Source organism: Anoplopoma fimbria, chromosome 8 (genome assembly GCF_027596085.1).
Source record: "Anoplopoma fimbria isolate UVic2021 breed Golden Eagle Sablefish chromosome 8, Afim_UVic_2022, whole genome shotgun sequence".
NCBI classification, from domain to species: Eukaryota; Metazoa; Chordata; class Actinopteri; order Perciformes; family Anoplopomatidae; genus Anoplopoma; species Anoplopoma fimbria.
In genome coordinates this window covers 22,392,492-22,405,217 of record NC_072456.1, presented here as the reverse complement: position 1 = coordinate 22,405,217, position 12,726 = coordinate 22,392,492, and the positions used below count along the sequence as shown (strand labels likewise).

Genomic DNA, 12,726 nt, shown 5'->3' with positions numbered 1-12,726 from the left:
TCAAGTCTCACAGGAGCCTTGTCCCATAATTCAGCAGGGTTTGACACCGGCTTGGCACCGCACGGATAACCATCAAGGGGAATCAGGGGGCTATTTGGCAGGGCGAGGTAGTGACACACCCTTCGCCTAGAGGGCACTGTTAAGCCCTGTCTCTTAAAAGCACAGGGAAATGGCAGCTTTTTAAACATCAGAGACACACATGAATTGCAGTTGGACGCACGGGGCCATCACTTGCTATAACTTGCAAGGCTAAGTGAAGAGGATGCAGGTGGATGAAGTGCAGCCTAAGTGAAATGAGAACAGCAGGATGCACTGTCAAAATAAACATATATATATTTTTTTTTTTACATTACTTGCCTTCTATTCAGTTTTGGCCCTTATTATCCAGAGTCAAAATGAGTTTGGCCCTCTTTATACACCCATGGAGCCCACTGCTGAGATGATGTCAGACATGTGTATGGCTCTGTCCTCTCTCAGTCCAATACACACTGCTCCTCTCCACGTCCAGACACACAGCATCAGTGCTGTGTTCATCAGTGCTGTGTTCATCAGTGCTGTCTGAATGAGGTTTTGGATGAAAGCTCGCAGTAAAAACAAGGTGGCAAATGAACAATAATCCCCGAATTTCAGATCGACGTTTTACAAAGACTGAAACAGTGAAAGTTAAATGTAACGTTTATAGTATTTAATATATATTTTTATTAATATGTAAGAAGGATTAAAATGAACACTTACCCAGTTTAAAGATAGAAACTGTTGCTAGTTTGTTAACCGAAAGTAAAAAAAACACGTTAATTTATAGGACACCTGTCAGCCAATCAGAAACGAGTATCGACTAGTCATCGGGAAATCCTTCTTATATACATTCTGTGGGCAGGAGAGTGGAGTTATATGAAATATCAAAGTCATCCACGTTGCTATGAATGAAAACGTGGGCGAAATATAATGATATTATAATTTCAATTTTATTATTATAATTATAATATTATTATTATTATTATTATGAGACAATGAGCTCCCTGGGCACAGACATACAAAATAACCCCACCACCTATAGGAGCAAGGCATAGTTATTAAGCTTCTTTTTGTTTTGGCTTTGTGTCTCTTTGTGGTGATTTTGTGTGTCGTTGTTTTTGCATTGTGTCACTCTGTAATTGTTTCGGTGTTTTTATTGTTATTTTCTTAATAATGGAAGTTTTGTCTACTTTTTTTGGTCATTAAATGTTTCTGTGAAGTCAGTCATTGAAGTTGCTTTGTGTTTCTCTTTGTTGTTGCTTTGTGTCAATCCAAAGTATAGGTGCATTAATTATCCTGTCTATGGATGTTTTGACCTGTTTTATAGTCATTTTGAGTCACTTTGGAGTTACTTTGTGTCCATGTGTGGACATGATGTGTCCATTTGTGGACATGATGTGTCTATTTGTAGTTGTTGTGTCTTTTTGTAGTCTTTTGGGTCTTTAAGTTTTTCTGTGTCTCTTTGTAGTCATTTTGTGTCTCTTTGGGTTTACAATAAATATACATAACAACCAGAATTTGATTTCTCTCCATGCTGTTAAAACCTAAGTAAAACACTAAAAGTTGTGATGACAATTTATTGCATTGACCCAAATTAACCCAATTTAAATGAATCAAAAAGTGCTAGAAACATAGCAAGGACATTTCCTCAGTGTTCCATTTGTTAGCTATGGCTCTGACAACAACCATGTTAACATATAATCATGAATGAAGTAAAACATTACAGAAAAAAGCACTAGTGGCAGCTACTCTAAAATAGGTAAAAACTATAATACATCTACACATTTGTTTCTTGATTGGTTTTAACAATACAGAAAGGGACAAAAGATTTCTGGTAAATACGTTAGAGACAGATGTATAGTAATGACATAGTGAATAGCAATGGCTGCCATAAATAAAAAAAACACCTTACAGTACATTCACAAATAAGTTTTATTTTAATCTTTTTTATACATTATAACCATATCCGACACATTTTTATATTATAATAAAATGACTCTTCTCCCTTGTCATTTACATAAATCAAAAAATTTGTATATTAAGACTGCAAAATAGTACTCCTGTAATTTTTGTATATAGCTTTGTACACATACAAGTGACAATGCATTCATTTGGCTCTGAACAAATGCACATTTTGGGGGGGGGCGGTGGGGGTTAAGAAAGGGCAGCCATAAGCAGAGAGAATACAAGAGCTCTAGCAAGACGGCAGGCTAGCAAGTAACACCACCACCACCACCACCACCACCACCATGTGACCAACACTGACCAGGGTTAAAATGTTCAGTCAAACTCTTTGTACTACTTGACTCGTCTGAAGTCTCAGTCAACATATTTGTTTTTCTTTTTTTAAACCACAATTAATTTGGTTAAATCCCAAGGAAAAGGTTGTCGAATGTAATTCAACCCAAGTCTTTTCCAAAAGCACGCCTCTCGGCTGGTTGTGTCCCAAGTGAAAGCTTGGAGCGCCACACGTAGCGGTACAGTGAAAAACATAACCAAATACACTTCAGGGTGAAAAGTACAGACCAACAACAAAGAGAGGAAAAGAAAATACTTAAATTAGTCAATGTGATTGGAATTTCATAATCGACTTTGCAGAGATTCAGGCTTTTGATTAAAAAAAACCCCCAAAAAAACACACCAGATAATCATCCCCATCATGATCTTGGGAAACAAAAACACACATACAGTATTAGAAAGATAATAAACCATGCTATATCATCCCATGATTACATTTCAATCTCTGTTTTCTCAATGTCAATAACGACATTGCCTCCTCCCATGTGAGACACACAATGCCGGATGCGCATTGAAATGTATGTTGGGGAAACGATGTCAACACAGTGTAGATCACTGAATGAAAAGAACATTCTAAACATTCAAAGTACACCGATATACTGTTGATGAATTTGCATATGAAATAAAATTTCTCAGTGTTGAAAAACTTTCAGTCACGAGTATCCTCTTTGGTTTGGGACATTGTTCACAAAGTGATCTTCAGAGTGATCGCTGATTTAACAAATAGTGAAAAATAAATCCTTACATGCCTTTTTTTCCCCTACACTCTCTACTAACAATTTAATTATTACATTGGAGGTAATTGCAAGGTTTCTGCTTGGAACATTTATGCATGAATAATTCTGACATGGGTGTTTTAGATCAAAATAGCTGCATTCACCCTCAATTAAACCAATTTAGAATTTGCAGTAGGTGATTTGTTGGGATTTCTTTGTTTGGAAAGCTCCACAGCAGGTATTTTATTAAAATAAAAGTCCCGCAAGCCATCAGCTGTACAAAAGATTAATACAGATTTTTTTGGATATTCAACTGTCAACAATACAAAATGAGTTTGTCAATCAAATCCAAATTAAGCTGACACACTGGCAGCCCTTCAGTGCTTTACATCCTCAGTAGCAGTGTGTAAAGGTGAGCTGTGGCTACTCTTTGACACTGGCATTGTGAAGCTGTGGTCTTACAGTACAATGACTCAACGGGCTCTGCTGCTGGTGAAGAAATAAATGGGTGGAGGAGGGGAAACAAAACCGTTTTACCCAAGAGCAAGAAGGAGAAAAAAAGTGCCAATGTGTGTGATGGCTTGTGTACGTGTATGTGCAGTATATTTATGTGTATGCAAGCAAGACCCAGGTGTGTGTGTGTGTGTGTGTGTGTGTGTGTGTGTGTGTGTGTGTGTGTGTGTGTGTGTGTGTGTGTGTGTGTGTGTGTGTGTGTGTGTGTGTGTGTGTGTGTGAGGGCAGTGGGGGCCTGTTCACTCAGTGCCGCGGGTGGGAGTGCTGGGCTGGTTGAGGCCCATGGTTTTGCACAACCAGCCGGCAAAGTCCACTTCCTCAACTTCTGATCGTTTGATGAATGTGTGACTCTGAAAGAGACAAAAAAAGAAAACCATTGTTTGCACTGCTAGTATCATTAACTCGAACAAATATAATAAACCGTTTATCAAAGTATCAGATTAATGAAAAGGAAGTTCCGGTGCCCACCATCAACATCTTCAGATCGGCCCTCTCTGCTGGGTTTTTGATCAAACTGCGAACACAAATGACAACAAAAAGGTTACCGACATGAGAGACCGTAGAGCTGCTTCTGTCAACGAAGGATTAAGTTGGATTAGATTTTTCAAAACATACTGCAAACACCTCGTACATAACAAAACTGCATTTCAGTCAACACCAACTGCTGTCTTCGTGTCATATTGCATTAATTACACCAGGAGGTACGTGTAGGAATTTAATCTCCCGCTGCAGGACTAATAAAGGATTCTCTTATCTTATCTACTTCGATTCTAAAAGCAGATAATAACATTGTGGGGTTTTTTTTTTTTTCTTTTAAGCTCACTCTAAAATGTCGTTGCCAATGCTCACCATTTTGTCACAAAGTCCTGGAAGTCATTGGTGAAGACGCCAAGTGGCAGTTTAGGGGGCGGCTGAGGAGGAACCAAGAATCACAAAATGTTAAAAACAGAACAATTAATGTAAACAAACATTTTGTGCAGAAATAAAAAATGTGGGTGTTTATCCAAATCAGTTGTTTCTCACACCTCATTCACAATGTAGTCCAAGAGTTCAAAGATGGCCATAGCAGGTCTACTGTCCATCCCATGACCTGTGAAAAAGATGCATAGCATAGGCACAATAAGAATTATTCACGTAACAAATAAATTAAAAAAAAACATATTAAGCAATTTCTTTATTCAATTGTGTTTAAAAGTTTTTACCATGAAAACATGAATGTAAAAACGTGTCACTGTACAAATCTACATGTTTGGAAATGTTTCTCTTTTTCTTACCGCTCACGGGTCGGCCTGGTGGTCTCGGCCTCTGCATGTTGGTGTGAGGCTCTCCCTCGGCCCCGTCCATAATGGCCCGTCCGAAGATGTGCTCCAGCTCTTTGGCGTCTGGTGGGGGGATGGGGTAGCGGCCGATGGCCAGCTCCACCAGGGACAGCCCCATGCTCCACACGTCAGACTGAACAGAGTAGTGAGTGCCCTGCAGTCTCTCCGGCTGTTGAGGAACACACGATCTACGTCAGAAGGAGCGGGTAGAGCCAAGATGCCAGGCAGGAGAGAGGGTTGGGCGGAGGGCTGGGTGGGGAAGGCACAGGAAGTGGTGGAGAGGATAATGGGAGGGGGGGGTGTTATGGCAAGGAGAGTTGGGGTGTGGTGAGGGCAAGAGGACAGAGGATGGGAGGGTTTGGCAGGAAGTGAAGTGAAGCTTTGGACTGCTGTAGTTAGAAGGGTGAGCAAGGACAGGTGTGTGTGTGTGTTGGGAATTATGATGAAAGGTAAAGTGTCTCTACACCACTGGTGCTTTGTGGGTAAGGGACGGGACAGACGAGCAGCTTTCGGCACTGCACCCCACCAGGTGTCTAAGAGTGAGGGGAAAGAAGGACGAGAGAGAGCGAGTTGCACAGTTGCCTCGCTCTTTGCCAAGGAGCCCTTTCCTGAGCACAGCCCTCGCTTCTTGGCAGGGGAGTGAGGGAGGGCCAGAGGAAGGGAAGGCAGAGGGCGGGGCCAGCGAACAAGAGCGATGTGAGAAAAAAAAAAAAAAAAAAAAAGGAGAAGGGAAAGTGGGGATAGGGCCAGAGGGGAAAGGGGTGGGGGCGCAGACATGCAGAGCTGACTCACCGACATGTAGGAGCGCGTTCCAACAAAGGAGTTGGCCATGGAATCTATGAGCTGGCCGCTCACACCGAAGTCGCACAGCTTGATCTCCCCGCGAGAGTTGACCAGGATGTTGGAGGGCTTGACATCTATGTGGCAGACGGGGACGTGGACAAACAAGCAAATGTAAAATAAGCTTTCAATGAGACCCGTCTTTAGACTGCATGTCCATACTCAATAACTTACTATTGGTCTTTTGAGCAATACATTTTGTTGCAGACATCAGGATGAGAGGGGACTGCTTACATTTGGAAATCATGACTAAACAGATAGCTAACAAGAACACTGCTATGTTACACACACACACACACACACACACACACACACACACACACACACACACACACACACACACACACACACACACACACATAATAGTAGGGGCATGAATGCATGTGTATACATGACTATGTCTATGATGATGCATGTATCTATGTTCACCATCTCAGACACTAACATGTGCAAGCTTTCTGGGACGATTTCTCTTTGACTTTAGAAACAAAATATTTAGACAAGCGCTACAGTGAGGCCTGCAGGTGGTAGGCACGCAGCACGCCCCAGCTTTATCTGTGCTGCCGTGTTAATCGAGCGAGGAGAAAATGGCCACAATCAAGCGGAGCCCTCCTTATAAACAAGCCCGTTCCTTTAGCATTTTCCCGCTCATCGCTGAAAAACATCCTGCAAAATAACGGGGTAAGACTGAGACCTGCAATCTGTCCTCTGTGGTGTGTGTGTGTGTGTGTGTGTGTGTGTGTGTGTGTGTGTGTGTGTGTGTGTGTGTGTGTGTGTGTGTGTGTGTGTGTGCCCTCCCTCCCTCCCGCCCACCGACCAAGGACATGTGATGAGTGACGGAGAAAGAGGTGGCATGAAAGAGCGGGAGAGCGATGGAGGGAGACACGGAGGGAGGGGTCAGCAGGGCGCGGCTGCTGTATAATCACATCCGAGAGGCTGTAATTACCGCCTGAGCTCACAGACAACTGTCCTGGAGTACCACCGACCCTATAGCTCCGCGAGGCTTCACGGCTCAGCACTGTGCAGGTCTGAGCGCTGCCTTTAACGGTGCTCTTCACAACAAAGCAGGCTGCCGAAAACTTGCCTGCTTTAGCGATGCTATGGTGCGACTTGTGATTTTGTGTGAATGCAAAGATAATTGTTTTTTTTACAGAGCCTTTTCTTTCCGTCATGCTACAAATGTCTATGATGAGGAACTTGTGATATTCTCTTAATAGCTTGCCTTGTGGTGAGCGTGCTTAAACCCTTGATCGCACAATGTTGATGCATTGCATGTGGAGGAAACAGGATGAAGACTATTAATACAAGTTTAAATCAAATAGTAGGAGGACGACTGGAGACGGTCTAGTTAAAGTGGCGCATTTGAAGTTGTTTTGCTGACTTTTTTTGTAGACATTTGGAGATAGCAATCATATATAAATGCTTTTAGTTGGTGTGTTTGAGCCTGTTTCAGAGCAGAAATTATGGGATAACCCTGCATTTTTCTTAAATGTGATGTTGAGACGGTAACATTTTCAGGGTCTGAGTCTCAGCTGGTTGCCTCACAAGCAAGAGTAAAACTTTAACTGCCACTAATACTGAGGAAATGTGACTCATTATATTAACCACAAAGAAAGTCCATAAGATAAAAAAATCCATCTACGTTGTAGTATTTCTAAATGAGAATGTTTTTTCTGTAATCTGGAAACAAGGCACAGTTGTTCTAATGGCTTACTCACACCGCATTTCTATACATTTTATGGCTATTACAAATAAATATATATATTTCAGATGTATCTCTTTCTTCAACTACATTTTTGAAACTGTATTTCCTATCAAAGATAATTCACGATTTAAAAAAAAAAAGGAAAAATATATTTTAGTGTAACATCAACACCCCACTGTTGCAGCAAAGTTGTAAGAAGTCAATGTGTTCACTACTTTTTGGAGAAAAATTGTCCAATTTTGAGAATAATTGATCAAAATTACAATTAATTATAATCTCACGCTAATTGTCTACCTAGTCCATATACTAAATAATGGTGAGACCGTAGTGAACAACTATGCTTTAGCTATTAGTCACTCTGCAATTAAATATAACTAGGTGCAAATCCATCAAATGTTTTGTAATCTTGCTTGTGGGATATCTGAATTTAAAGGCTCTTCAGGTTTAAAATATAGTTTTTTTTCTATTGTTTTAGCATTAGTCATTCTGGAAGCAAATGACTGGAGTAAAGCTGATAATTAACCTAAAAGCAAATTGTGTGATAAACATTCAATTTAATGCTGAAAATAAATGTGATGTTCAAATTCAGTTACATTGTTACACAACAATCCACTCCTTAATGTCCACATACTCCCTGATCATCACCCAGAAAATCGCGTATTATTTTATTTCTTGAACTACACACTCAAATGTTTCAGTAGGGATTTTAAAAGCAAATGTAATTTAGTGCAACTAGAGAACACCCTTACCTCTGTGCATGATCTGGTGCTTCTCTCGCAGGTAGGCTAACCCCCTCAATACCTGTAAACAAGACAGGAAAACATTTAACATGATGCACGAATAAGGGCCAAATCTTTCCCTATGAGGATATCAATAAATCAATAAATAAAAAAGATTCTGGTAATCCCGATTTTACACCTAGTCATTAGGACTTGATGCAACAGTTTAGGTTGAGTAAAATACAGCAGTGATTCATGCATTTCAGTAAAAACACGCAACTAGTTAAGCAACACCACAAGAGAAACACACCCACAATGAGCAGCGCTTTTGAATTTAAAAAAAAAAAAAAAAAAAAAAAAAAAAAAAAAGTATAGTAACAAGCTTTAAGGGTGTTCATATCACTGCAAAATTAAAACTACAAATTATTTCAAGATCACAAACGCATCATAAGAAGAATAAGTAAACTACTTACAGCTATGCTAACTTTTCCCAGGATTTCTTCTGGGATTCTTCTGGCTTCCTTCAGGACCTGGTCCAAGGATCCACCATCCTGTAAAGACATGGTGCACGAGTAAAATATGACATACAAATACCTTTTCATTTAAAAAAATATATATATATAAACTTGTATCCAAGCACATCGTTCTGTGTCCATTTGTAGGAGGCCCTGCTCACAGTCTTTGTTTCTCACCATGTGCTCCATACAGATGCTGATCTCCCCATCGCTGTAAAAGGCCCCGTAAAAGCCCACAATGTAGGGAGAGTTGCATTCATGCAGCACCTGCAGCTCTCTGATAATCTGGTTTCTGATGGCAGGCTTGATTTCAAGGTGGATCAACTGAGGAGAGAAAGGACGAGACCATTAACTTCTGTTTGGACAAAAACAAATGCGACCGATGCAGTTTCATCTTTCACTTTCCACCTATTTATCTTATATTTCAACACATTTCAGAGGGTTGTGGTTAGCATAACAACAACGCGTTTCCTTTTCATCTGTGCGCAGCAAACTCTACACAAATTATTTAGGATCTCATTTAAAATACTATAAACAGTCACTGACAAAAACCAGGCACGTCTACATACACACAAGAACGTCTTAGAATTTACACCCGCTTTGGAATAATGATAACCACGATATAGCAAAGACAAGTTCCCATATTTCCAAACAGTTTTTTTCATAGTTTGCAGAACTTTTAAAGACTTGGTGAGTCAACACATACTTAAAGGATTGACAGCCTACAAGCGTGTGCTTGCTTGAGTTTCTGCTAGAGTGTCTGTATGCAGCAGTCCTTTCAAATTAGGAGGGAAATAAACAGATACAATAGGAAAATACTTATGATAAGGATCCCTTATGATTTAAAAATGGGACCAGGATGTGACATTTTACAGTGGGGGAAAAAAACAAAACGCTAATAGAAAACCATGTAATCGAGGAGCTGATTACAACATTTTTCTGACTTATGATGTAAACGCCACAAATGATTTATCTGTGATTACTAAATATTGGCCAATATATATATGACCAGATGATTTATGAGGACGTATTTATATCTTGGTCAAGTATAGGTGATGAGAAATAAGTAACTCATAAGTAAGTATTAAGAAAGCCAGTGTGGCTCCATGCAGAAGTGGGTGCAGCAAAGATATCAATCTACATCTGGAATGCGTTTTGATTCAGTTCGATGCAGCTGTCACACTCCACCTGCGACGACAAAAACAATCAACAAATGTTCATCGTCACCTTCCTGGCCATGACCAGACCCGAGGGTTTGTGGCGGACCTTGTTGACCACTCCTCCATTCCCAGCACCCAACTCGCATATGGGGTCAAAATCCTCATCCTTCAGCTCCCCGACCTGGGCCTTCTGGGTCAGAAAGGCCTCCAGTCGTTTCCTCTGTTGCTCGTCCAGGTCCAACTCACCCAGCTTCTTTTGTAAGGCCTCGAGGTTGGCTCTGTGGGGGGGAAGAGACAGGAACCCTTTCATGCATAGAGGTCACTACAGTGGACAGCTATTCAAATGTTCTTTTCTTGTATATGCATCTTGTGGCTTTGTGCCCTGGGTGCTTTGCAAATTATCATAAAAGATAGTCTGCACATTTCCTTTGTATATACAGTACCAGTCAAAAGTTTGGACACACCTTCTCATTCAATGGTTTTTCTTTCTTTCTTTTTTTTTCTCTACGTTTTACATTTTAGATTCTTCAAAGTAGTTGAATGAGAAGGTGTGTCCAAACTTTTGACTGGTACTGATATATATATATATACTTTAAAAAAAATAAAGTTTCAGTCACATAATAAGGGAATTGCATACACATTTTTGGAAAATTTTATTTAATTATACAGTACCAGTCAAAAGTTTGAATTCAATGGTTTTTCTTTATTTATTTTTTTATCTACATTGTAGATTAATATTGAAGACATCCAAACTATGAAGGAACACATATGGAATTATGTGGCAATTCCATATTTTAGATTCTTCAAAGTAGTTGAATGAGAAGGTGTGTCCAAACTTTTGACTGGTACTGTACATATATATAATTTATAGTTTTCACATCTTTATATATCATTTTATTCATTTGTTTGTTAAATACATATTTCTTCAGTTGAAAACAAAAATGCATGCTGGACATGTTAAAATCTATTTGAAAAAGCTGGAGTAAAAAAAACTAAAGTTCAAATCTTGTTTTTCATGCCTAAAGAGCAATTAAAACATGACTGAGGTTGTCATAGTTCATGCATGAAAGGGTTAAAACTACTTTATCTAAATGATGTTACTGATATTATATTGTTACATATCTGGTAAATGCTGATGGTAATTCCATATTTTAGATTCTTCAAAGTAGTTGAATGAGAAGGTGTGTCCAAACTTTTGACTGGTACTGTACATATATATAATTTATAGTATGCACATCTTTATATATCATTTTATTCATTTGTTTGTTAAATACATATTTCTTCAGTTGAAAACAAAAATGCATGCTGGACATGTTAAAATCTATTTGAAAAAGCTGGAGTAAAAGAAACTTCTTGTTTTTCATGCCTAAAGAGCAATTAAATCCTGACTGAGGTTGTCATAGTTCATGCATGAAAGGGTTAAAACTACTTTATCTAAATGATGTTACTGATATTATATTGTTACATATCTGGTAAATGGTGATAACTCATGCAACTATGCATACATTATAACACAGGTAACAGGACTCATACTCACTCAGATGCAGCATCAATGGTGTTGGAGATGGCCTGTCCCTCCCCGATGGGCGTTATGTTCAGGGGAACTGGTCTTCTTTTAGGAGCCATTTTTTTAATCTATTTTAAACAATTATTACTTATCTCAAATAACACACTAACTCACAAATGAGCTGAGAAGCTTCTATTCTAGTTTTTTAAATCTAATGTTCAAAACTCAACAGAGAGAAACAAAAAAAAAAAAAAAAAAAAAAAAAAAGCAACAGGATGAGCTCTTGGTGGCTAACTCAGCTAGCTCACGTTAGCATTTCTCTATGGCTTGTCTACCTGCTGCTGCTAGCCATTAGCCACCTAGCTGCTACTAGCTAGCTCCAGCGCTGCGTCTCCGTCGCCGATTTGGGTGTCTTGTCAGCCCGCAGCAGAGTCCCCCTTTTTGGGGTAATCTCAGCTCAGGGGAGGCGGGGATGGAGCTCAGAAGCGAAGAGGGCTTTGGTTCTGTGGTGGTGCCTCAAATACAGGAAGTAGCAGCTGCAGCATCTGAGCGCTGTGTGACACCCACAGGGAGAGCCCTTCAAATGGAAAGAAGTAGCGCGAGACTGCTGACAAGTTGCTTACGAGACGTGCAGATCTCGTGTGGGAGATGGGGTTTGTGATAACACCTCCGGGATGCTGTGTTTTTCTGTTTAAATGAGATAAAAAAGTCCAGTTTCACTGTTTCTTATCCCAGACCGCTGCGGCTTTCTTATGTGTTTAATGGGAGTTAGGAAACGAGCAGCGAAGCGCATCACTGCCACCCAGCGGTGAGAAGAGGGAACTGACGAATTATTATTATTATTATTATTATTATTATATTCCTTTATTGATCCCCATGGGGGAAATTCAAGTGTTGCAGCAGCTCAACTACACAGACACAGACAATAAATACACATACTATACAACTACACAGACAATAAATACACATACTATACAACTACACAGACACAGACAATAAATACACATACTATACAACTACACAGACAATAAATACACATACTATACAACTACACAGACAATAAATACACATACTATACAACTACACAGACACAGCACATCACAGCATGATGACAAACTGTGGTCTCCGCTGTTGTTGTACAGCCTGATGGCAGTGGGCACATATGATTATTATAACAAATAACAAATATTATTTCTTTTTTTAAATCACTACTTTTTCAGTTTGAAATCTTAAAAGTAAAAAAATGTGCAGTTATATTTATTGATTTATTATTTTAAATTGCCTCACTCAGAACATTTTTAGACTTTTTAGATCATCACTAAAAACCTGTGCAATAGAAATACACTGTGCAATTATAGTTATAATAGTTTTCTGTCTGTATATATAATATTTCAGTTATTGTGGATTCTTTACTGTTTT

At 39.4% G+C, this 12,726-nt stretch overlaps 1 protein-coding gene across 1 annotated transcript; it reads right to left on the bottom strand.

The window, feature by feature from the left end:
* Window positions 1-1,916: 1,916 nt before the first annotated feature.
* On the bottom strand, window positions 1,917-11,553 carry map2k2a (mitogen-activated protein kinase kinase 2a). The gene is made up of 11 exons (XM_054602195.1): window positions 11,338-11,553; window positions 9,868-10,078; window positions 8,818-8,964; window positions 8,599-8,676; window positions 8,156-8,207; window positions 5,654-5,778; window positions 4,817-5,030; window positions 4,568-4,632; window positions 4,392-4,453; window positions 4,011-4,056; window positions 1,917-3,892 (listed from the first exon to the last, which is right to left on the bottom strand). Exons 1-11 carry the CDS (start codon window positions 11,424-11,426, stop codon window positions 3,782-3,784), a joined length of 1,200 nt encoding a protein of 399 aa, XP_054458170.1. The 5' UTR covers window positions 11,427-11,553; the 3' UTR covers window positions 1,917-3,781.
* Window positions 11,554-12,726: the final 1,173 nt, after the last annotated feature.